The sequence below is a fragment of the Notolabrus celidotus genome, chromosome 21 (assembly GCF_009762535.1).
Source record: "Notolabrus celidotus isolate fNotCel1 chromosome 21, fNotCel1.pri, whole genome shotgun sequence".
In the NCBI taxonomy this organism is placed as follows: domain Eukaryota; kingdom Metazoa; phylum Chordata; class Actinopteri; order Labriformes; family Labridae; genus Notolabrus; species Notolabrus celidotus.
The window spans coordinates 12,925,586-12,950,981 of record NC_048292.1 but is presented as its reverse complement, the minus strand read 5'-3'; the positions used below and the strand labels follow the sequence as shown (position 1 = coordinate 12,950,981).

The window sequence follows — 25,396 nt, the reverse complement described above, 5'->3', positions numbered from 1 at the left end:
ATAGACTGTATGATTAATGGAGGCAGTATCTGTGACATCACCCATCTGTTCCTGACACACTGTTTTGAAGCCAATTGTCAGCAGGTGCCATATTGGAAATACTGAACTCACCTAACTTGGTCCGAGCTAGTGTGTGATTGCCTGTCAATCAAGTCAGCCTTGTCCTTATTTGGGCAAAAATTGTAAGTTTATTATCTACGAAAATACCAAGAGTTAAAAAAAAAAAACACCCATACAGTGTGTGCCGATCATCACACCCCAGCCCCACCCATCATCATCGACTGATTCCCTGTACCCTTCTCCCACCAAGTCAAGAACCTCGGCATCATTCTGGACAGCACCCTCTCATTTGCACCTCACATTCAAAACGTCACCCGGACTGCATTCTTCCACCTCCGCAACATATCCAGACTCCGCCCATCACTGTCCCAATCCAGCACCGAAATCCTGGTTCATTCATTTGTCACTTCCCATATCGATTACTGCAACACCCTCCACACCGGACTCCCCACCAAACTCACCAACAGACTGCAGCTCATTCAGAATTCGGCCGCCCGGATCATCACCCGCACAAATCATCTGACCACATCCTGTTTGTTTACAGCAAAGATCGTCTTTTTTGAATGGGTGTGTATGTGGTGTTTGGTCTTTCTGCAGCCAGCTTCAAGCGGACGCTCGATGAACTGCATTTTTTAGCACTTCCACATGGGCTTCATGTTTTTAGACTGGAAGTTGCCGCTTGATCAAGACGTGACTTTGATGAGCGTGGAGAAGTGTTCTTAAAGTTGAACTATGTGCTACAGAGAGTGCAGAGTATAAAAACAGCTGAGCAGTTTGTGCAGAGGACGCTGAGTGCTGACAATACTGAACTGCATTTGAAACAGACATGATTTCTCTGAAAGCTGAAATCAAATAGTTCCAAAGGACACTTTTTACTATGAGGGGATCCTCTCTATCTTGATCTGTTCATCTGCATATTATCGCAGTGTTTATTTCTTCCAGTGATTTTGAAGTTTTACCCTCTTAAAGTGATCAAGAGAAACCTAATTGATATCCGCTAATTTTTCAACATACTTGCTTATCTGTAAGATTTTACATCCAGATCTTCCCTGGTGTTAGCCCTACATGTGACAGATGCAAACAAGCTCCAGCCAGTCTTATTCACACCTTTTGGTCATGTCCAAACCTCAAAACATTCTGGTCTGCAAAATTTGATGTATACTCAGAGCTTACAGGTCAAACTATCACACCGTGTCCTTTTCTGGGTCTTTTTGGGGTGCAATCAGGGGAACTCACTCTGACTCAAGTGCAGTTGAGTCGTATAGCCTACTCAGCCCTTCTTGCGAGGCGTCTCATTCTCTTGAATTGGAAGAGTGACCGCCCTCCTACTTTCAGCAGGTGGATTTGTGAGGTGATGTATTTTCTCAAAATCCAAAAGATAAGACACACACTACGGGGATCAACTGGGAAATATGATACAATATGGCATCCTTTTATTTCCTACGTGGAACAATTGACAGTGCCGCTTAACGGATAAAAAGGGGTATGGCTCTGTAAGAATCACCAACTCTGCGATCTGGTGCACTTTTTAATTTATTTTTGTGTAATGTATTTATACATTTCTCCTTTAAATTGTTATTGTCTTTATTTTGCTTTTTGTTTTCTAATATCATTTTGCCTTGGCTGTCCTGTGACTGGAAGCCAGTTGTATTTAATTTTGTCTGGTTTTCTCTTTATTATTTCTGTATTGTCTTTGTTGTATTTGTCTGTCCGTATTGAAAACTCAATAAATACACCATGACTAAAAAAAAAAAAAAAAAGATTTTACATCCAGTTCTCTTTTGCTCAACTCTTTGATGAAGCGCTCATCAGCCAGCTTCATTTCCCGTTACATCATTATGACACTCATAATTACACCGGTAACGGCAAACAGATCTCTCCATTACTCCACCACACAGACTCTTTCCTCTTCTTCTTCAGACAGACATGTCGACGTGATGGATCAGTATGTGGATATGAGGAGCCGTGATGGATCATTAAGCCATCTTAAAGGGTGACCCCCCTCCTGAGACAAGAGCTTTGATTGATTAATTGTACTGTGTGTCAGCTGGACAGCTCTGAGAGGCCATCCTGTCTGTCACTGTAATTACCATGACAGAAAGTGTATCTCTTATGACAGATGATACAGCCTGAGAGTAAGGAGGCATGATGGTAATCTACCTATCTATTTTAATAACTATTTGCAAATCATGCCAACATGCTTATGAGGAAATTGATATTTAAACTCTCACATACCTTGTTTTACTTCTTCTGAGTTGAAGATGAGGCCTAAAAGAAGTGGGGATTTCATGTAAATATAAAGTAAGGATACCAGAGTTGTCAAATAAAATATTGACAGACATCTATGAATAGATTTTTAAAAATCTGGGATTTTCAAGTATGTTCTGTCAGCCTTGGAAAAAGGCTTGGCATCGCCTGGTTGTCCTCAGGATGGTGTTTGGTTAGTATTCATCCTCAGCTGTTGTAACCAGAGAAATTCATTATGAAGGATCAGTGGGATTGTATTAAATGTGCATTTGGATCATTGGTGAAGATTTATTGTTATTGAAGCTTGGCTTGAATACTGAAACATCTCTCAACGATGGATTCTCAGTGTAGTACAATCTTTTCATAATCTGAGAAAGTAGACGTCATAACGAAACTTGATAGTGAAACGACAGATGAAGTTATAGAGGAAAGAAAAGACAAACAACATATAGTATTGTAGAGGCCAAGCCAAAGCTTTAAGCCACTGAGGCGCTGCACCTGGAATACCTATCTGACGCGCTGGAGTTACCGTGCTTGATGAATTAAAGTCCAAGTCATATTTGCCAATTGAACTCTCTGTCCGTTTATTTTCGTGATATGAGCTCCAAAGTGTCCAAAACATGACATTTCACAGACGAACATACACATATACACTCCCACAGCACCATGCTGCTTCAACGGTCAAAAACTGTTTAACCTTCCGGACAGAACACCTGACCACAGAATAGGGCTGAACGATTTTGGAAAATAATCTAATTGCGATTATTTTCCTTAATATTGCAATTGCGATTTAGTATACGATTATTTTTTCAAGGTTCTCTTCATGTATTTTTCAACAAACACAAGTAATAAATCAATCTGTATTATAATAAACAATATCAGATTTATTATACACAAACTGTTCTTTCTCATAGGCTAGACTTCTGTTAAGATAAAGGCAAATGAAGCATGAATTAATATGAAAGACGGTTTATTTATCTACTTCAGTTACAGTTGTAAACTTACTGAATCCTTTGACTTGCAGTCTTGTAAGCGTTCACCACAACTAATTAACAAAATTCTGCCAAACAAGTGTTTTCAGTTTAAAGCATGTTTGGATGTGAACCAGCCGACTGAAGGTGTTGCTCACAGCGGAGACGCTCAGCTGGGGGCTGCGGCTGAGTGACAGGTCTCTTTTTTCTCCGCTGCCGGACTGATTCTGACCCGGTTGCGCTCCTGACTGACACCTGACCACGTAAACATGCTTATTTTTCTCAATAAGAACCAGTAGACCGAAAACTGGACACTGTGAGTCTTAAATATGATTCTGTTCAGTTGTCCTGTTCCATAAATCCACACGTTGTCTGGGTCTTCACCGATTCTGCATCTGCGGAGATTATTTATAAGCCTGCTCCACATGTTGATATTCAGCGTGTTGATTACTTTGCACGTCCCAATATGATCGGTTCTTCTGCTGAGGCCATTTTTAACAAAACAACAAATCAAAACTTAGCGTGGCTTAAGTTGTTATCTTCATCCCCCGCTCACACGTCTCGTTCTTCTGAGTTTTTTTGCCCTCGGCAAATCAGCTGAAAGGGGCATTACGGCCACCTACTGCATGCATGTCACGTAAGGCTGCGTCTGTGTACATGAAACTTTCTTTTTTTTTTTTTAATCGCAGCCTTTGCGATTTGATAATTGCATTACATTGCGATGTCGGTTTGAATTTGATTAATCGTTCAGCCCTACCACAGAACAAAGGTTCCTACCTTAAATAGACAATGACCCCGTACAACCCCAATTACGGACACAGGTCACACACACATTCATTCATGATCTGCCTTTACAAGTATGTTGGATCAAACAAAAACATAGCATGAAGCTTCTTTTGACTGCCGCAGAAATATGCTGTACTAAACAGCTTGATGACTCGTTAAAGCGTTGGTATAGCCAATCAGCTTGTAAGGGTTGAAGTAGTGTATTGTTCCTTCTTACCAAACAAGTTGTAATAATCAGATTTAAAAATTTCTATGCAGTTTTTAAGAAGTAAGTAATAGTGGCTCAAAAATCTGAAGTATCACACAGGACTTCCACCAGATCCGTGTCTGGTCTGTGCCCGATCCGCTGCGGTCCGGCTCTGTGCTCTCTCATCCGTAACCACCCACCGGTTGTGTTTTCGGAACGCAGCACAGAGCAAGACCGCCAGACAGTTGGAGTCATGTGACCGAGGTTTTCCTGCGGTAATCACCGAATTAATGATTATCCTCTTCCTCTCTTTATCCATATTGTTTTTATCGTCCTCTGAAACCTCTGACCTGATGACTCCAGGCCCGGCTCCGCTCATAATGACGGTTTGTTGTCATAGTTAAGTGAAATACGATCTGGTGATAACAGAGTGTGTTTTATTCTGGAAATCAGCAGGATGTTTTAATTTTATTTTGGTGCCTGACTTCCTGTCCCACTCCATCTGCTGTGTGCTGAACATTTCGTCGTGCTCCAGCATCCGGCAAAAATAGAAGTCTTGCGTATTTGATCCGTTGCATTCCAACCTGCCGGATCAGAGACACAGCCGGAACCCAACAGAGTGGATCCAGTGGGAGTTAACACATTGACTAGAATAGAAACCTATCAGATCAGGTGCCATGATGGCTCAGAGACGGAATGGACATGGATCTGGTGGAATTTTGCCATCACAGGTGATTCCTGATAAGCCCATACAGAATTGTCATGTTCCTCAGAACTTTCCTGTAATTTCACAAAGCATTTTAGCATCTTCTAGCTTATTGTTTTGGTCTCCTCCAGTGATCTAAATTGAACTACATCATGACGCAAAACCAACAATAAGATCTATCTTATGGCCTTATGGCAGCTAGCGGTAGACACAGTAAATAATACAACTTTATCTTAATTTTATAGATCAAAATACTGCCGAACAACGCTGTCTGTTATCAACGCTTTTTTACATCCGGGTCGTAGAGCATTATAGCATATAACTACAAAATTTAAAGTAATAGCCTCAGCCAGCTTTGCTACAGCTTAAACACAATATATTACCAGCATTTTTGGCCGACAATTTAAAAAATATTATCAATTAGTTTAACTGACGGTTAGTTGTGGTGATGTCTTCTGCCGGTGAAGAGGTTAAGTTATGTTGTGGGCTTAAACATGCACAACCCGGGCTTCGTTGGCCTAGCGGTCTAAGTGCGCACCCCATATACAGAGGCTATAGCCTTCATCGCAGCATTCCAAACTCGACCATTTTCTGCATGTCCTCCCCCACTCTCTATTCACAATATTTCCTGTCTCTCTTCAGCTGTCCTGTCTATTAAAAGCAAAAATATAACTTAAAATAAAACCAAAAACATGCACAACCATTGTTGCATCGTCATGTGTTGCTTGTTGCAGTTAGGGCACTTCAATATGAAGCATTGCTGTATAGCAGAATTTGTCACTGATAGTTGCACCGCATGCAGTTAAGACAGTGTAACAAGAGAAGGTTTTTTTGTAATCACTAAAAAGGTTCTAGATCCATTAAAATTGTCCCTCGTTCCTGCAATCCACACCATTTAGAAAGCGTATTTCAATCTTTCAAAGAATCTTTAAAAAAGTTTTGAGTAGTACATTGCTTTGACAGTCTTCGTGGTAGCAAATTGTTGCGAAATAGATAAATAAAGACAAGCATAGTAGAGCAGCATGTTTTCCTCCTCATGAAGTGAGTCAGTGGAGTTTTTTTCAGCCATCAGATCCTCTCTGATCGCAGCTCTAAACATCAGAAGCCTTTCAGCAGAATGCTCAGCCTGCTGCCGCCGCTGCTTGCTGCTCCTGAACATGATGATGTTGTTATTGGTTGAATGAGAGCGGAAGAAGTGACAGCAGCTGATGTCTCCCATGGTCCCCTCTCAGTTGATGGGTCGATATGATGCAACGTGATGCCTGTAGCGTGAGAGGACTTGTTTTCTTGTTTGTCCTTGTAGTTTTTTTTACTCCTAACTGTCAGCACTCCTGCTTTAATCACCTCTCAAGCTGTTTTTTTATTTTTTATCTTTGTCTCTGCCTCTCCAGTCTTCCTTTAGTTTTATCCTCCCCTCTGCTCCCTGTATGCTTGCATGAATGGTGTGTGTAATTAAAAGCAGTGGGATAGCGAGGATTTATATGCACTTGCCCAATCCCCTGTTGTGTGTAGCTACCTGTGCAGAGTGTTTAATTAAACCTTTTATATGCGTCTTTCACTGGACATGATAAAAACACTACATTTTGGCTTGTATTGGAGAATAAGGGTTGTAAAATCCAAGCTTACATGCCTAGGAGCAGATACGCGTGTGTTTCTGTGTGTGTGCATGTCAGGTTGTGATGAAGTGGTACGGTCCAGCCCCACTGAGAGCAGCTGTTACATCCTACACTGACTCCCATCAGTCCTCCCTCCCTGTGCTCCGGGTCCTGCCAGGAAATGCTGTACCTGTCTCACACCTGGCCTTGATACACACATCCGCACAATAAAACAAAAACACACACACACTCCAAACTGCCGGTGACACACTCTGTCACAGTGCCACGATCCAAGAGGGAGGCGGCAGGTGTGAAAAGGCTCATCCCGACTGCATGAGCGCACAGAAATGCCCAGCAGCCCTGAATAATTCACACCAAGGCGTCATGTTGCAGACAAAACAGCAAAAGTTATTTCTCTCATTACTGACACGTCTTTGTCATTGGGACTACTCATATGGTGTCAACAGTAACTCTTACTCAGAGCAGTATTTAAAGAGATGCAAAGACATGAAAGGCTTGTCCTCATTTAGCCCTAATCAATGTCTCAGGGTGTTGTGGATCTTTGTCTGAGTCACTGATCCAGCTGTCAAAAAACCCCAACTGATCTACCTGCTAAATCCTGTTTATCTGCCTATTCACTTTGATTTACTCACTGATGGATCCACTACACTTCTCGTGATTTAAAAATGGTCATTACTAGTCAAAATTTGAAGCTAAATATTCAACAGTATGAGAAAATTTGCATAAAAATCTCAAAAACAGCTACAAAACTAGCCATGATGGGATATTGTATGTTAAGTACGTTGTTATAGCTAATTACATGGCTATGTTAAATCCTCGATTCTGATTGGGTATTTAAAATGAGATCTGCTAGTTCTCTACACTTTAATCTCAGACTCTGGCGGATTAACTGTAATCATATCAACCCTGCAGAAAGAAGTCTGGTCTAATTTGATGTTGGTGTGTTTACTGGGGGGACAAATAGACAAAATCAGAGTGTTCTTTTTTGTTTTAGTTTTGGGGCATTTTTGCTTTTATTGGATAGGACAGCTGAAGAAAAACAGGGAATGTGGGGAGTACAGAGTGTGGGGAGACGTGCAGCAATTGTTGGGCAGTGAGTCGAACCAGCGATTGCTGTGACCAGGACTAAAGCCTCTGTATATTGTGCCCTGACACTGTGAAGTTTAAAGAAGGGTATCCTGTTTATGCAGGATATTGTAGTTATATATCTGTCTCCTTATAGTTAAGCCTTTGGTGCACAGGATACAACAAAAGGAGGGAACAGTCCATGATAATATAGCTCTATATTTGATTGAAAACATAAAAACTACCATGGTGAATTGTAAGCTTAAGATTTAAACTTAGGGCCTATGTCCACTTATGACATTTTCTTGCTCTGGTAGTATGTATTTAATAAAAAAACCACAATGTAGTGTAGCATAATAATAAAAACCCTCCTCATTGGCTGTTTTTGTCAGAGCTGACAGCACTCGCAGCTGAAAATAACTCGGTAACTACACAGCTCTACCTCTATAACTTTTGGAACAGCGGTGTGCTCATCTATTTCACCAACCAATCAAAATCGATTAGAGGCCAGACTTCTGATATCAACTTTATCAGTTGTTTTGTATTGTTTTTGTACAATGGCAGAGCTCCATGCAGAAGAGAAAATTACTACCACAGTCATTTTTCTTCAGAGTATCATTTTCAATATTTTACATATTCCTTGTAAGATCCCATTGATCGAAAGTGAAAATGGAGCATTCTAAAAGGGATTTAATGGTCAGTACTAAGGGTAATGCAGAAGAATAACTCATAGAATTGCAAGATTGCCAGCACAAAAAAAAAAAACCTCAGTGGACACTATAGACTGTATAAATATTGGACGTAGTATCCGTGACGTCACCCATCTGTTCCTGAGTGCTGTTTTGAAGCCAATTGACGGCGTCAGCCATATTGGAAATGCAAAACTCAACCAGGCAGAGTGTGACCAAGCGGCAACCTCCAGTCTGACTGGACACAGGCCTTTACCCTGTACATGCCAACAGACCACAAGACTGTAACTGCACACTGTGCTATTCATACTTTGTTTTTCTCTGTCTTTCAGTCTAACTTTTACACTGATATTTTCAGACTCTGACATTCATTCACACATAGAGACACACAGACATACAGGTTATCAAACAGTGGACCCCCAGATGGATAGAAGCGTTTTAGATGACAGTCGTCCCCTGCCACTGGCGATGTCAGACATCACTTATCAGGCTGGCCTCTGATGGAGGAGAAGGAGAGAAACACAATTTCACCTTATCTCACCTCTTTAGACTCCCTCTTGCTTTCATTCTCAACTTTTCTATCTACTGTGCTTTTCCCATCAGACCACAGACCTGCTCCTTTTGTGTCCCCCTCTATTGCTATCTCTCTGTTTCACACCTCCATTTATTTTGTCTTTTTTTAATCTTTGCTATCATTTATTTTTTCAACTTCGGTGACCTTTTTCAAACCCACCCTCCCTGAGCATCTCTTATTTTGCGCTTCTGTCCCTTCAAAATAAAGCTTTCTTTCTACAGTAGGTTACATTGAAGCGGTTTCAAAACACCTAGTATTGCTTTCACCTATCAGGTCTCAGTCTGTCTCTCTTGCAGCCCGAGCTATCATCGTTAAGGGCATCCTAACAAGGCCTCGGCGGCTAATGAACTGTTACAGCGAGTCATCAGACTCGAACCGAAGCAAGGGAAGGAGGGCAGGGAGAAATGATGAAATGAAGGAGTGAAGGTTGCTCTGACCTTCCCTCAAGAGGCATTTGATGGACAGAGACTCTGTCAAAGATTAAAAAAAAGAGGTTGCATAGCAGTGAGAAGCAAGGGACCGTGGGCGGACAGAGTGGAGAGAAAATGCAATCACTTCTCTGAGGGATTGATGGGATATCAAGCAAGTCAAGATTCTCGTATAATTAGATTGACTAAGCCATAAGTAAATGTGTCTCTATTTCCCCCCTCTGTCAGAGACCTCAGTGATTTCTCTGAAGGCCAAGCATCACTCAGTCCAACGTTTCTCTTTCTAAGTCCAGACTTATGTTTCCCTCCAGCTGCCTCAGTCTGAGGACTGTTTTTTGGATTTCAGTTTCACAAACACGACTTTATGCAAGCTCTATTGGTTAGAAAAAATCAAAGGAGGAAATGTGTGTTATTTTAGTAACAAAGTATCAAAGATATGTCAGAACAAGGAAGACTGAAGTACATCCGGCTTTGCTGCTTGTTGTAATTAGCTGATTTTCTAAGTGTGTCAGCAGAAGCTGAAGAAAATGCTGCTTCTAGAAATCACAAAACAGAGGTAATAACCTGAGACCCAAGAGAACTTTTTTTTCAGTTTTATATTTATTTTGACATGTTTTTGTTGCATGGATTTCTTCTTGGAAATCTGGGGCCCTTCCTTCTTAATGCACTCTTACTAGAGCCACCTGAACTAGAGCCTGATCAATGTAATACAGATATTGGATGGAAGCTTACATGAGATTGATCAACTTCTGACATCAACCAATCAATCTTTATTTATATAGCGCCAAATCACATCAAATGTTATCTCAAGGCGCTTGAGGCGCATACATGCCTTTACTTTAACACACTCACATTCAGACCACACTGCTAAAAAAAAAAAGTGATGGCAGGCTTATTAAAGCCGACCAGCTGTGTAACTGACACATTTTCTGAGCCAAGTGGACGCGGCACAGTTCACCTCTTCACTGCTGTGTCACAGTTTTGCAGTGCGGTTGACTTTGAGGAGCGTATACACTGGATATTTCATGCCGCTGGGTCTCAATGTTAGTTTTAGTGCAGGACAGGCCTGCTGGACAGATTTGACATGTGTCTGGTGCTTTTTCAGAAAAATGTACTGTTCCTCTCAGTGTATTGCCTCTCACATTATGTCCTCATCCATTAATATACTTTACTTTAGCATTTATTAATAGCTGTGTCAGCCTCTGTTTGAATAGAGAAGTAAGCTGACTGCTTTGTTGTCTCTGTTTGTTGTTCTTTTTGTGTTTCAGGGTCACTTTAAAGCAAACTTCAGGCATACTTTTTCTCTTTTGTGTAGCAATATACATAAAAAAAGAAGGCCACCTCTTTGATATTTCTCCTGTTCTCTGTTGGTTAACAGGCTACTTGTCCCCCTCGGCTTCTGCTTTGAATTTTGCATCCCCACCTCCTTCAAAATTGGCCCAGAGACAGAAATAACACATTTTGATGACTGCTGGATATCTGTGTAAATGAGACGGCGTAACAGGCCACAGCGTCGGGGCTCAAGCAGCGTTTGCAGTTCTGATTTTATTCGAAGCTTTCCTTCTGTCACGCTGTTTCTGAAGTAAGCACCCTGTGGTGCTGCTGCCTCTAAAAATACCTACAAACACTCTTAAGATGCAAAACAGTGCCTGAAAGTGCATTTATCTTTTTTCTTAATCCATTGTTCTATTTTTTTTTCTCTTATGTGCTTAAACCAAAGACATGAAAAAAGCATGGTTCAACATGCACACGATCTCTCTCTGTAATCAGAGTGCATCCAGAGGAGACATTTGCTCCGTATGTTTTTTCAACCCTCTGCTTTCTAATTCACAGTCGTTTGCTCCCAATCGAGACAAAGCCAGAGCGAAAAAGAACTTTGAAAGAATTGGGCTCAGAACGACCGTGGCCTGGTTTCTGCACTCTTGTTGTCAGGCTTGGGGTATAAACACAGGCTGGTGAAATATTTATCGGTCTCTGGGAGGCAGTTGTTTCCCCAGTGTTGCTCATTAAGCCGGGGTTAATTGTCTTTCTGGCTCGCGAAGGAGAGCCTTTGTGTGAAAGAATCACACCGGGACAAAGTGTGGCAGAGTTGAGATGGAATATTAGTGGTGGAGGTGAAGGAACAGCTGTTTTAAAACACACACAGACACACACACGCACACACACGCACGTCTTATTTTCGCTCTTCTTATCTTTTTTTCTGGATTTAACTTTGTCCTTTTTATGCCTTTTTAACTAATTCTGTCCATTCTGCTGTTCTCACAATTTAAAGGTGCTTTTTAACTCCTCAATCCCCAATTTTGATCAATTTAAAGTCATTGTAAGACTAATACATACAACATAACTTAAATACTCAGTAGTGCATACACACATTTGCTTTATACTGTTAGTTAGGGAATGGAAAACAAACATTTTTAATGAACATTTACATAAAAAAACTAACAAATTTCTAGTATTTATTTACATATTGGTCAAATCTTTGTGCGGGTATCACCGCCCAATCATCGTCTAAGGTTACAGCTTGAGTTTCTGATCCACAAAACATGTTGTTAACAGGAATGCACCGATCTGATCCTGGTATCGGATATCGGCTAGATGGGACTCAAAAAGCTAGATCGGATATCGGTGACAAGGGTACGATATATAGTGCTGATCCATGTGGCAGATCTATTCATCTCAGTTCTATGCTTTTCTGTGTTTACAACAGCCATGTGCGTCTCCTACGTCATCAACGCCGGACGGTCTGTGCATTTTTGCCCGGTGGAGCATGATGGAGACTAACTACAGAGGCTCTGCAGTTTAGGTGCATGCTTCTTTTGCTAACAACTCCGCCGGGAACTTGCAACATGTGCAGCGGTAATCTTTCGATGGATGGCAGTCACGCTGGAAATATAATGAGAGCCCAAAGGAGGAAGTTTACGTGAGCTGTAGCCGACTGCAAAGAAGCAAGAAACTTTAGTTTAATGGATTCAAAGTGTTAAAAAACGGACAGGTTATTGGATTAATTGTTCCGGATCCTTGAAATTAAGGGATTCCAGCCTCTGGTTTAGCACTTGGAACCCAGGTACAGTTCACCATCAAATCAGAAAAGCCTGAAGTTGCCAAAACATGATTCTATCCTCACATTAAGGAATAGAGATTGTTAAATCAATACCAGGATCGGATCGGCTAGTATCAGTATCGGCAGATACCAAAGCCAAGGTATTGATATCGGTATCGGGACCTAAAAAGAAGGATCGGTGCATCCCTAGTTTTTAAAGGAGTAGACTGACATTTTTCATAGATGTGATGCCATGCATCAAGAGAAACTCCAGAAATCTACTGGTCTTCGATAAGGATGCTCTCGTTTGGTCAACGAAACGATCTTGCAAGTCGAAATCAAAATGACTACAGAAGTCAGTCAAACAAGTTATAATACAAGTATAATATTTTTATAATAGTCGGGCTGAAGTAGTGCTCATATGTTGCATCGTACCTGTAGTGCTGCCACCTGCTACTAGCTCGGGTAGTAGCTTTGGTTACTGGCAAATGTCATAATGCTACAATGCTCTATTACCCGGATGTAAACAAGCACAGAAGACAGGTGACATCTCGTAGTGCAGTGTGGTTTGGAAGTATTTTGATACAGAAAATAAAGATAAAGTTGAATGAAATCTGCACCTGGTTAAATCAACACAGGCATAAGGTGTACAGCGATGGTGTCATACAAATTGCTGGCTGACTTAAAACAAAATCACTGCTGATTAATTAACTATTTATTTCCCTTCTCTTCCTCCCTCATTATTAATTCCTTCTCTGTTTTCCACTGAAATGAGCTTTTCCTTTTCATATCCTCTCTCTGCTTTTGTTACTCCTCAGCTCAATTTTCACCTTCAATTTTAGTGTCTCCTGTTCCTTGTCCTTTATTTCCTTTATGGATCTATGTATCCTTTTCCTCTCAGTTGTGTCTACTTTGATCGTCTTCACTTTCCCGCTCCCTACAATCAATTCACATTTCTGATTTCTTGCTTTTTTTCCCCCTCTTTCCGCTGGTCCTGATGTAGAGAAAATGAAGCCGGTGTGAGAAATTGAATAAAGAAAGAAAGAAAGAAAGAAAGAAAGAAAGAAAGAAAGAAAGAAAGAAAGAAAGAAAGGCAGCATGTACAGGAGAGATGTGTCGAGGATTTTCTGAGCATCAATATTTCAGCGGATGGAACTTTGGATGAATAATTCAGCTTTGGTGTCACGCTGTTTCCCCTCCGTGAGACTCTTGGCCTGGTCACACTCACACTCACACACACACACACACACACACACACACACACACACACACACACACACACACACACACACACACACACACACACACACACACACACACACTTCTTCAGATTTGGCCTTACAGAACCATGTAAATCTGATCCACCTGGTGTCCCCTCTTTCTCGAATCCCCTTCCCTTCTGTTGTGTGCTGCAGTCCTATCGTTCGTTGGGTATATAAACAGCTTCTATTCCCTTTGGACTCTGCTTCAGAGCTATTAAAGTAAGAAGAAGATAAATTACTTTGCCCTGCACACTTTGTTTAAGACGTAGAGCAACCGTGCGCCTGCTAACACTGAAGCATCACACCGCAGGAACACACACTGACAGGTATTTCTGTCATGAAAGGCGTGCTGACTCTCCTCGGTTAGCCTGATTAAGCAGACCTATTTAGCTTCAGGAGAGCTAACAGTGAGTTTCTGTTGGAGCAGATTTGACGCTTATCTTCTGTTAGCTAAAATGAATCAGGGTTACTTTCACTCTCAACTCGCCCTGAAGTGATTTTGACCCGCGTGTGAGAGAGCGTGACACTGATACAAGGCTTATCAGAACATGCAGGATTGTATGGCCAAAGAGATAAGGGTCCAGTGACCCCTTTTGTTGTCTGGCATCATGTTTCACACAAAAGCAATTGGACATATACTGAGAGCTATCGATTGACCATCTCAATTGTGATGTGAGCATGCGCTACAACCGCAGGATGTGTGAGTCAGTCATGCCGACACCAGTTTCTTCTTTTTCATGATCCATCAATCAATCAGACTTTATTTATAAAGCCCTTTTCATACGATGATATTGTAACACAAAGTGCTGTACAAAAAAAAATTGAATAATCCCAACCCAGCCCCGACCCCAAAACCCACCTACAATCCTAAGGTGAAGAACACAATATATGCAATTATAATAATAAAAACAATGAAAATCAAATAAATAAATACAAATAAAAAAACAAGTTGCTGAACGAACTGAGGAAACGCTCTCATGATATCCTAATGAGGAAACACTGGAGGTAAAATAAGATGTTAAAACTCAACACAAGAAATTAAAATCATCAAAATAAAATACATTTCTAAGATAATAAAACACTAAAATATTAAACCATTAAAAGGAAAATAAGATGCTATACTTAAGATTAATAAATAAAATAGAATAAAAAGTGACAAAAATTTGAACTAGATGATAGATAAATGAATAAATAAATTAAGCTGCAACACACATCTGTATGATCAGCCAGTCTCTATTTCCTTATAAAGAGCTGGACCAGTTTATGAACCTTGCACCAGTTTATTTTAGTCTTCTCAAGAAGATAAAAACATTTTACACGCTCGAGAGAAAGCAAAAGAGATCGTGAGGTTAGAGGAGCTCTTGACCTTTCACCAGACTTCTCTAATTTAGTGCATTAAAACACAGCTAAAGGTCACTTGGTGCCTTTAGAGCACACAGCAGATTATTCAGTTGATTTCCCTCGTACAGTCTGAGACACTTAGAGGAATCTTTCAATATTACTCTTTTAAAGGCCTTCAAACATTGCCTTAAAGCTGGGGTTGGTAGTCAGATTTAGATACACTTTTTGTTATACTGGTTAAAATGATCTTTCTGTCCCGATGGCAATCAATACATAATGTGTTCTTAAAAAAGAGAGAAAAAAAGCCTCAATCTACAGCCGGAGTAAACCTGGGAAAACACCAACCAATCCCTGCCATCAGGAGACAAAACATGAAAACAATCAAATCCCGTCCTGCCGTTCTGCCCGCCTCCTGCGCGTACATTTCATGTTTGTTTATGTTTTTAACTTTCACTATGATAATGTTTTGGTGTTTTCTTATCGCTGAGTGAGACATGAGTTGACGTAGTGCAAAACACAAACGATGTGCTGAGGACCGGTTTTGAATCAGTCAGGATCATATGGTCGCGTAGCAGTGGCGCTCGTGCATGTGAGCGGGGGCGTCGTTTTGGAGGAGTTTTGAGGGAAGGGGGGGAGGGGTTAGACGGAGTCATGAGGAAATGCTACATTCAAATTCATGCTAGTTTTCCATGGCTACCAACCCTAGCTTTAATGTAGAAGATAAGATTTTCTTTAGTATGGTGGCACTGCAGCTAGAAAATAAAAATCTTTTTCCACTTACATTCAAAAGCAATCATTTCCCCAATCTTAACTCCTAAAGAGAAAGAGTCCTCAGGTTTAAGCCAGTTTAGGACTATATCCCTCCTTAATGTAGAAGGTAAGATTTTCTTTAGTACAGTGGCACAGCGGCTAGAAACTCAAATTATTTTTCCACTGACTTTCAAAAGCAATCATTTCCCTCATTGTGAAAACAAGGCGTAACTAACAAAGACTGATTATTACAAAGAGCAATCTTCATTTTGATTCTACTCACACTCCAGATATAAATTGCACATTGTACAAGCATGCTTAAATTAAAAGTGTGCCATTGTCCTGCGAATGCTTATATCCCCCCCCTGAGTCCCAGGGGTGTGTGTCTTCCTTGCATTAGTATTCACAAAACATGGAGCTGAATGTTGTCATAAACCCAGCAGCTGCAGCAGAGACGCAGCGCTGCATGTAAAGACAAATTTCCGGCCACCTTAAAGAAAATAAATAGTCCTGCAAATTCATGCAGTAAATACACCCGGGGGTATTGTCCACTCAACAACATCTACAGCCCAGAAACACACACTCACACACACACACACACACACACACACACATATATACTGTATTGTTATTTAGCTTCTTATCGCATCACTAGCTTGCTCATAAATCAGTGCTTCCACAGTTGTGGTGTTGATATCAGCACATCTGCTCTTGGGATATTTGGTGTCACACACACTCACACAGATACACGAGAGACCAAGCCGTCATGGAAGCAGACTAATCTTAGCGTTAGCTGTTGTTGTGATGAATGTGTTTTTGTGTTTGCAGCATCTTTTAATCTGAGTTTATTTACTTCATCTTTTTGTGTTTGCATGTCTTTTATCTTTTTCTTACCCCCTCCAGCGCACCGTTATCATCGCCCTGTGTCTTACCTCGTGTTTATCTTGAATCAAAGAAATTTCTCTTTTCGTTTTTACTCCTATCTCCCTCCCATAGAAGTGCATAAATATGCATGCAATGTAGTCTAGTCTCATACCCGTACACTGTGGTAAAAAATTCAACATAGTGATTTTTTTCTCCGTTTTCCCTTCTTTCGTAGTAAATCCACTCTCACTCTGAAGCTAACATCATTTTCACACTTTCTTTCTACACATCTCCCTCCGCCAACTGTCCTTTAAACATTTATTCTGCAACAGCTCTCCTCTCCACGCTGCCTGTCTCCCTGCTAATCCTTTTTTTATAACCAGTTGGAGTTTCGTAGCGCTTTTTCCCCCCTTCTTCTTCTTCTTCAGTTTCGTCACAGGGTTTCATCACCCGTCTGTTGCCTGCGTTTGTCGTGGGATTCTTTTTGTTGTTCTTCGACTCTACTTGTTCTCTCCCTGTGCCTCAGTCTGTCTGTTCGGCTGTTTATTTCTATGTTTATAAGTAAGTGTGTGTGTGTATGTGTGTGTGTGCAGGCATCTGAGTATTATTTCTTTGTTTGAGCTGTCAGTGTTTTGGCAGCTGGGAGCCATCTTCCCTTTTTATTCAGATGCAATTACACTTTAACCAACTGTCTCATTCCTTCCCCTGATATCTGCAGTGTGTATACTTCTTTTACTTCCACCTCTCCGTCAGTCTTACCTTCATCTTGTCTTTCTTTCTTCATCCTGCCATAAATCTTTGTAAAGCCCTTTTAACAGTATATTGGGGCATTTCATGTTTTAAAATAGGCCTGTTTATTCTCTTTACCAGTTCTGAGTTCAGATGAAAATAGCTCTTTTATTATGCATGTTCCTGGTGCAGTTTTCTTGCCACTCATATTTAACCAATTTTGAAAATATGAAGATTCAACTTGTCTGAATCAACCTTGCAAACAAATTTGACCTTAACAATTTAAAGGTCGGGGCGCTGGTGGCCTAGCGGTCTAAGCGCCCCACATACACAGGCTACAGTCCTCGTTGCAGGGGTCGGCCGGTCGACCATTTCCCGGATGTCTTCCCCCGCTCTCTGATCCCCACATTTCCTGTCTCTCTTCAGCTGTCCTATAAAATAAAGGCCAAATGGCCAAAAATAGAACTTAAAAAAAAATAAAAAATAAAAAACATTTCAAAGGTCACAGGGTGACGAGTCAGTATTTGAGATGTGGATGATCTTGAATGTCAAAACTTTATACACTGGGTTTTCCTGCAGTACTTTAAAGTCAACACACCAGGATTGACTTGAAGCATGCTACAATTGTATATTTTTTTAAAGGGCAAGAAAACTCAACATGAGTTCCAAGTAAGGAAAGTGGAGCCAAAGAGCAGGTGGAACAAGGTGCTTATGTTTTAGATTAAGTGAAGAAAAGAAAAACCAAACATTGGACTGCAGATTGGACACCAGGCTAAAGATACTTTGTTACAAATCAGCCCAACATATATAACACACCTTCAACACAGTTTCTGTGTGTAACACTGTTACAAATGTATTAAGGGGTACAGTCAAGCGGCAAACTCCGGTCTCAAACGATGAAGCCAATGCGGAAGTGCTATAAACTGCAATACATCGAAAATCCGCTTGAGGCTGTCTGCAGAAACACCGGAAACCACATAGATATGAATGGGAAAAAGACGATCTTTGCAGCATTAATAAACATGTTTACAGCCTGGTTCAAAAAACGGCTTGGCCCTACAACGCTAATCTCTCTAATGGCACACACTGTACGGAGGGTGAATTTTTTTCTAACGTGACGGTTAAGAAGATATTAAGATTATGAGTTTTGCCCAAATAAGGACATGACTGACGTGACTCCCGGTCGGGAACACACAGTCATTGGCTAAGAGGCTCACACTACGTCACACTCTGCCTGGTTGAGTTCCGCATTACCAATATGGCTGCTGCCGTCGATTTGCTTCAAAACAGCTCTCAGGAACAGATGGGTGACGTCACGGATACTACGTCCATATTTTATACAGTCTATGGGTACAGTACTATCAGCACATTCTATCTGTTGCAGTTCTATGCTGATATATGGATGCATGTTGATACAGTTTCAAATCAAGCATGCTGATGCAAACGAAGGGTTAAACATATGACATGTTCCCTCATTGAGTGAATCAACTGCAGTAGTAAGCTGAGCTTATTAAGTATGACAACACTACATTATACAAGATTTCTTGTGAGTTCTCAGAGTTTTGCAGCAGAGTTTGTGTCTCTTGGAGTCAGAATAAACAAAGAAACACACGTGGCGCACTGCAAAGATGATAAACACAAAGACAGCTCTGTCAAAATGCTTTCACCAACTCTTACCCGGGACTTCCACGAGATCTGTGTCCGGTCTGTCTCCGATCCACTGCGGTCTGGCTCCGTGCTCTCTCGTCCGTCAACACCCACCAGTTGAGTTTTTCAGAACGCATCACGGAGCAGGACCGCCAGACAGCTGGAGTCATGTGACCGAGGATTCCCACGTTTATTACTGCATTAATGAATATCCGACTCCTCTCCTCATCCATGTTGTCTTTATGGTCCTCTGAAAACCTCTGACATGATGACTCCAAGCCTGGCTCTACTAATTGTGACAGTTTGTTGTCGTAGTTAAGTGAAAAACGATCCGGTGATAACCCGGACTGTTTTATTCTGAAAATTAACCGGATGTTTTCATTTTGTTTTGGTGCCTGACTTCCTGTCCCTCTTGCTCTTCTCTGTTGAGATTGAAGCATCGTGCTCCGGCATCCGGCAAAAATAGAAGTCTTGCATCTCTGATCAGTTGTGTTCCGACCTTCCGGATCAGAGACGCAGTCGAAATGCAACGTAGCAGGTCCAGTAGAAGTTAACACATGGAGTAGAATAGAAACCTATCAGATCAGGTGCCGTGACGGATCAGAGACGGAATGGACACGGATCCGGTGGAATTTTGCTGTTACTTATTTATCATTCGAAACAAACTTGAGTTTAAGTCATGTTAAATTTGGTTAATATTGTGCTGGCAATGCTTACTCTTACTCTTAGAGAGGAGATTGAACTACCGCAGCAGTTTCAGCCTGCATAAGTACTACACTATTGTTCTGTAGAAGTTTGAGTTCGGGCTTGATTAGTTGATCACTTCTTCCTCTAAAACATTAGAATGGATGGTGATAAAATTGGGATTCTGCCAAAAGTAATGATATAATTTTTTGCCATATCGCCTACCTTTAGTGTGTGGTTGTGTTTTTTATCTGTTTATCAAAGCCATCATGCAGTCCAGTCAGACACATATGAATCCTTTTTAATAAAATGCAAAACACAGATTAATCATGTTGAGCCCAGATGGGATTCAGTCTTTATGTTTATATTTATGAGCATGAAATTAATTAGCTAAACTAAATGCTAGGTTCACTCTCAGGTCATGTGTAGCCTTGAGGGCTGCAGCAGAGAGCGTAGCATAGCTGTAATATACAAGTAAACATCAGGCAGATTAACCATGGCATCAAAAACACAAGATAAGCAGGGGGGTTTATCATTATGGACATAATGTTAAGCTTCCTTTACATACATTAACACTAATTTAATGTTTCCCTGCTCTGGTTTACATTGAGCTTTTTAATCGGCATAGTGGATAATATGTCTTCCTTTCTGACTCCTGCATGATGTGAGGTGGAAAGGCCACAGAAGGACACATGTGGGAGGAGAGACAACATGTTTTTCTTGGCTCAGTGAATTATTAATACCTTTAGGTTGGAAGGCATCAGACTCTTATGGTTACACAAGGTCAGACCTGTGTAAAGATGCGGAAAAGAATAACTCGAAATTGAATCAGCTCATGATCTGTATGCAGACCTGCATGAAGAATTTTCAGTTCCACAAAATAACCTGTACTATATATCCACAAGGACAACGTGTGCTTTCTTGGTTAACTTTCAGTACATTCACACACAGAGGTAGAGACACAGTGTACTTACAGCACAGGAAAAAGAGAAGATCTGAGGCGTACGTATACGCATATAAGCCCATATTGCTGTTGAACAGTCTGCATGATCAATAGACTATTAATGTGTGTGTGTTTGTGTTGGGATTGTTCTGTAAGCTAGACATCTGTTGCCGCCGCGGTTTGTCTGTCCGTCAAGGGACTGAGAAGTTGGCCTGCTTCTTTCAGCACACACACACTTGCAGAGCAAACACTACACCAATAAAGCTTCAACCAAATGATTTAAGTGGTGCAGTCTTGTCTTCAGATTGTAATAGGTAGTTATCAAGGATACACACACACACACAGACACACACACACACACACATGCTCTCATGCCAGACTGCTAATGATTGACTTGATGTTCCTTTGATGATTCATCCCAGTGAGATGGATCTTGAATGGAAAATGTCAACTTTAAACCGAGATTAAACGGAATCACTCAGGAAAGCTGGTGGGGGGTTTTATGTGTGTCTGTTTCTGTGCGATTGAGGCCGCTTGAGGCTGTGTGCGTATTTGTGTATGAGCTTGAGTCTGGTACTATTCCCTATAAAATGCATCATGGTCCTTTTGGCAGCAAATATATAAAACTCTGTTGTTCTTCTTCCCTCTTCATTCTCAAGTTGGGATTTAAATAAAGCTTTGCACCAACTATTTGACCTTTACAATCATTTGCCCCAAGATGAAATTAAAGCTCCTGTGAGGATATTTCTGTTTGTGTCAACGTTGGCGCCCCCTGTGGACAAAGTGATACCGCTATCGTTGCTGAATTATCGTTTCTGACACAAAGTCTCCTCCTGCTTTCAACTCAGTCGAATATTTCACTCATTAAGAATATTTGCTGCAGAAAAATTATAAAGTTTTTTTTTTTTTGTGGCGTGCTGTCAATAACTTTGTCTGACCCCTACCCCCTTGCAGCACTTTCAGGCTTTTAGGATCATAAAACAGAAACTGTCAAAATCTTTGCTGATGGTCTCGTTAGATTTTGAAGGTCATAAAGATTCATCACTGTTTATTTTAACCTGCTACATAACCAAACAAAATCTCCTCACAGGAAGCTTAAAGGTGACATATCATGCAAAATTGACTTTTTAATGGTTCTTTACCTGAAATATGTGTCCCTGGCATGTCTACAAACCCCCCGAGAATGAAAAAAATCCATTCTGCCCCTGTTTTGATTTCTACACCTTTCTGTAAATGTGTGTGAAACGAGCCGTTTCAGACTTCCGTGTTTTTGTTACGTAACAACAATATCCGGTCTGTCACGGAGTCAGAGCTCGGAGCTTGTTCAGCCCATAGACTGTATAAAATAATACTGAATCCCTCCTCCGTTTTTCATTACCTGCACAAATGTGTGCTAACAAGGAGCTTAGGAGGGAGGCATGCTAGTTGTAGGCTGTCTTAATAAACACAAAGGTCAGTTTTACTCCCCACGTCTGCAGATTTGAAGATCTAGTGGAGGATTTTTATTTATCATGGATAAGTGCTAGCGCTAGTTAGCATAGCTACATAGCTACATGTCGTAGCTGTAGCTGTGTACCAAGACACACGTCTACATACTGACAAATAAAACAACAAGAAACACTAAATCTGTGACCAATCCTTCATAAAAGGTCCCGCTGCCTTTCTGGTAGAGGTCGGTTTTACTCCCCACGTCTGCAGATTTGAAGATCTAGTGGATGATTTTTATTTATCATGGATAAGTGCTAGCGCTAGTTAGCATAGCCACATAGCTACATGTTCGTAGCTGTGTACCAAGACACACGTCGACATACTGATAAATAAAACAACAAGAAACACTAAATCTGTGACCAATCCTTCAGAAGGGTCCTGCTACAGGCGCCTCTCCGTCAGGATCAGATTCTGGATCAGATTCAGAGGGTTGAAGTAACGCGATCTCTGAGCAGCCGTGTATATTCAGCCAACATGTAAACATTAGATCAACGTGCTGGAGAGCCGAGGCACATCCACTTCCGGAGGGGGCGTGGTCAGAGGGAAAACAGAGTGTTCTGATGAGGACTGAAGAAGAGGACTTTTCAGGCATGCCAAAATCTGATTTCAAAGTGTTTTTTTGAGCATAAACTTTAAAGACATGTTTTGGGGACCTCTTAGACCAATATATATTGATGAAAAAAGCGTGATATGTCACCTTTAAAATATCAACAAGCCATTTGATTGGTGGGACTAGGTCAAGCTATAACTTATATACAGTGGGTATGGAAAGTATTCAGACCCCTTCACTTTTACATTTTTTTTTATTTTACAGCAATATTCCAAAATGGATTAAATTCATTTTTTCCCTCAACATTCTACACACAATACCCCATAATGACAAAGTGAAAAATGTTTTGTAGAAATTTCTTGCAAATTAATTAAAAGTAAAACACTGAAATATTGCATGTACATAAGTATTGGCGACCGCCACCACTGGGCTTCTTAACACCTCTTTAGAAACCAGTGGGTCATGTCACCAGAGGGGTGGCCAAGGGTAGCACTGGCACCCCTTGAAATCCAATTGGCCGCCCCAGGGGCCACCCCAAAATCCTAAACTATGATTGGCTGTTTGCCTTGTCAGAGGTGAGGTTTCTGTTAAAATCTGTAATTTTGGATGAGTTAAAAGGTTGACAGTAGATTTCTTTATTAGTGCCCTCAAATGTGACTTTGAAAAAAAATCTTTTGTAAGTCCTTAAAGAATCAAGCTTAGAAGATTCAAGCCACTTTGTCATGTTTTTTTAAGTCAAAAGAAATATAACAACTGTTTGTCACGGAGTCTACAACCATATTTTATACAGTGTACGACCAGCAACCCTTAAAGCTCACTTCTCATACTATATGTAATATGCATGATTGTACAGATTCTCAACACATTCCAACAGTGTTGTCTGATGAACGTCTGAAGCATTTCAACAGCTCATGTTTTTTTTCTTTGTCTGTTGTTCAGTGGTGGGACGTGGAGAAAGGTGAGGCCCTGCAAACCTTCTATCCAACCGGAACCGCCTTGAAGAGGATCCACGTCTCGTCGGACTTCACTACCTTCGTCACCATCGACAACATCGGCATCCTCTACATCTTGCAGAGGGTAGTTTGACTGCTCCAAAGACCAAAAAGGACAGATTTTAAAAAAGAAATCAATCACTACATTCTTCTTGCAAAAACACATCTGGTTAACCTGTTTCTAGAGACAGGTTGGACTCTTGAAGAAGTCTCAACTGAAAGCTGCGATATCCCATCACCACATACTTCTCAACAACTTCACAATAGAGCCTTTACTTTCACTTACATGGGGTAAAATGACTCTTACAACTCAAATGACTTTTACAACTTGCCTTTCACAGTTTGAAGTACCTTTCTTTTATACAGCTGGTGCAGAGACTATCAGTTGTTGGAAGCTTGGATGCCTCTTGACAGCTTAGAGATTCTTAAGAGTCCTGCTCCTACCTCTCTATTTTCAACAAAAAAAAGGGTTGATTAAAAATGTGATTTTTAAAAATTCTGAGAATAGAGCAGAATGTCTTATCAAGAAAAAGAAATGTAGAAAAAAAAAAAGGTGCATTAAAAAGCCATAAGTTTACATGGTAACACTCCCTGTGAAGATCAGGTCTCCTAAAGCACATCTTGTGAATCAATCAAACTTTGAACGAGACTCACACCAACAGGTTTAAGACATGTGATCTTTGCCTCAGTCCAAATGTGAATATGTAATGTTAATCCATATTGCAATAGGGTAGAATATTATTGCATGTATGTATGTGAGAGGTTTGTAATATAAGCTATCATGCACGTCTGCTGATCTGTAAGATTTCATGAAGTGCATTTGATTTGTCTATGTTGTGATGCTTTCTGTCATATCTGTGTTCAGGTTAAATCTCGTGTGTCTATTTTGGGGACTTTAGTTTAAATCCTTTGTCTGAGTTGAAGCACTACTCAAGGCTGTGTATGTGTTATGCACATGAGTTTCTAAATCCACCAGCATAAAAATAACTTCTAGTGAACTTTGGTCTGCTTTGAAATGAATGGTTTGATTAAAGTTTTAATGATTGAGCATTTAAATTTGAATTCAAAATCGTTTAAAGGCCTACATGTGAACTTCTACCTTTGAACTTAGATCAAAGGTAAATTTTTTTAATGAAAAAAGCAGTATTTAAGTATTTTAAATCAAAATTTCTGTGTAATTCCTGCATTTTGTACCACTCCTTTTAAACTTTTGAAACCACTTTGTACACACATTTTGAACTGCATGTTGTCTAGCTATAACGCCTTTTCTATTCTGTGCACTTTGAAGCAGGAGTTACAATCTTTATGAGCTCTTCACATTGGGCTATTTCACACTGGTGCATTAAAGTCATAATGAAATTCAATCTACAGATTTCTTCAAGTGAGGACATCTTTGTCTTAAAATGTTTCCGAGGATCAATGTCTGCTCAGGTTATGGTACTGTAATGTGGTGTGCTCCAATATGAGTGTAATTTATCAAAGATTAAACTACACACAGTGCAAAAATGTCTCTGAGTTTGCTGCCCTGAAAATGAATTTCACATTCACTAGCAAGGACCACGCCACACAAGGATATGAGTTTGAACATGTAATGATTTATTGTGCGTCGTGTAACCCAGCAGATGGAGACTCAGGATGGGGGTTACGTCTCTGGGTTATCCTGCCGGAGCTGATGTTGATCCCAGGCAGTACCTGGAATTAGACAAGGGCACAGAAGAGCGAAGACAAGTTGAGTAGTAAGGGATAAGAAAAAGGGTAATTGAAGCAGAGCAAGGTG

General features: G+C 40.7%; 1 protein-coding gene across 3 annotated transcripts in view; it reads left to right on the top strand.

The window, feature by feature from the left end:
* apaf1 (apoptotic peptidase activating factor 1) overlaps window positions 1-25,127 on the top strand; it is a 64,248-nt gene extending 39,121 nt beyond the window's left edge. For 2 of the 3 annotated variants that reach the window (XM_034673995.1, XM_034673994.1), the window contains one exon: window positions 23,567-25,120. In XM_034673995.1, coding sequence (XP_034529886.1) covers window positions 23,567-23,713 — 147 coding nt within the window. In that variant the 3' untranslated portion in view covers window positions 23,714-25,120. Of the gene's footprint in view, window positions 1-23,566 lie in introns of all 3 variants that reach the window. The other variant, XM_034673992.1, reaches the window with a different exon arrangement.
* Window positions 25,128-25,396: the final 269 nt, after the last annotated feature.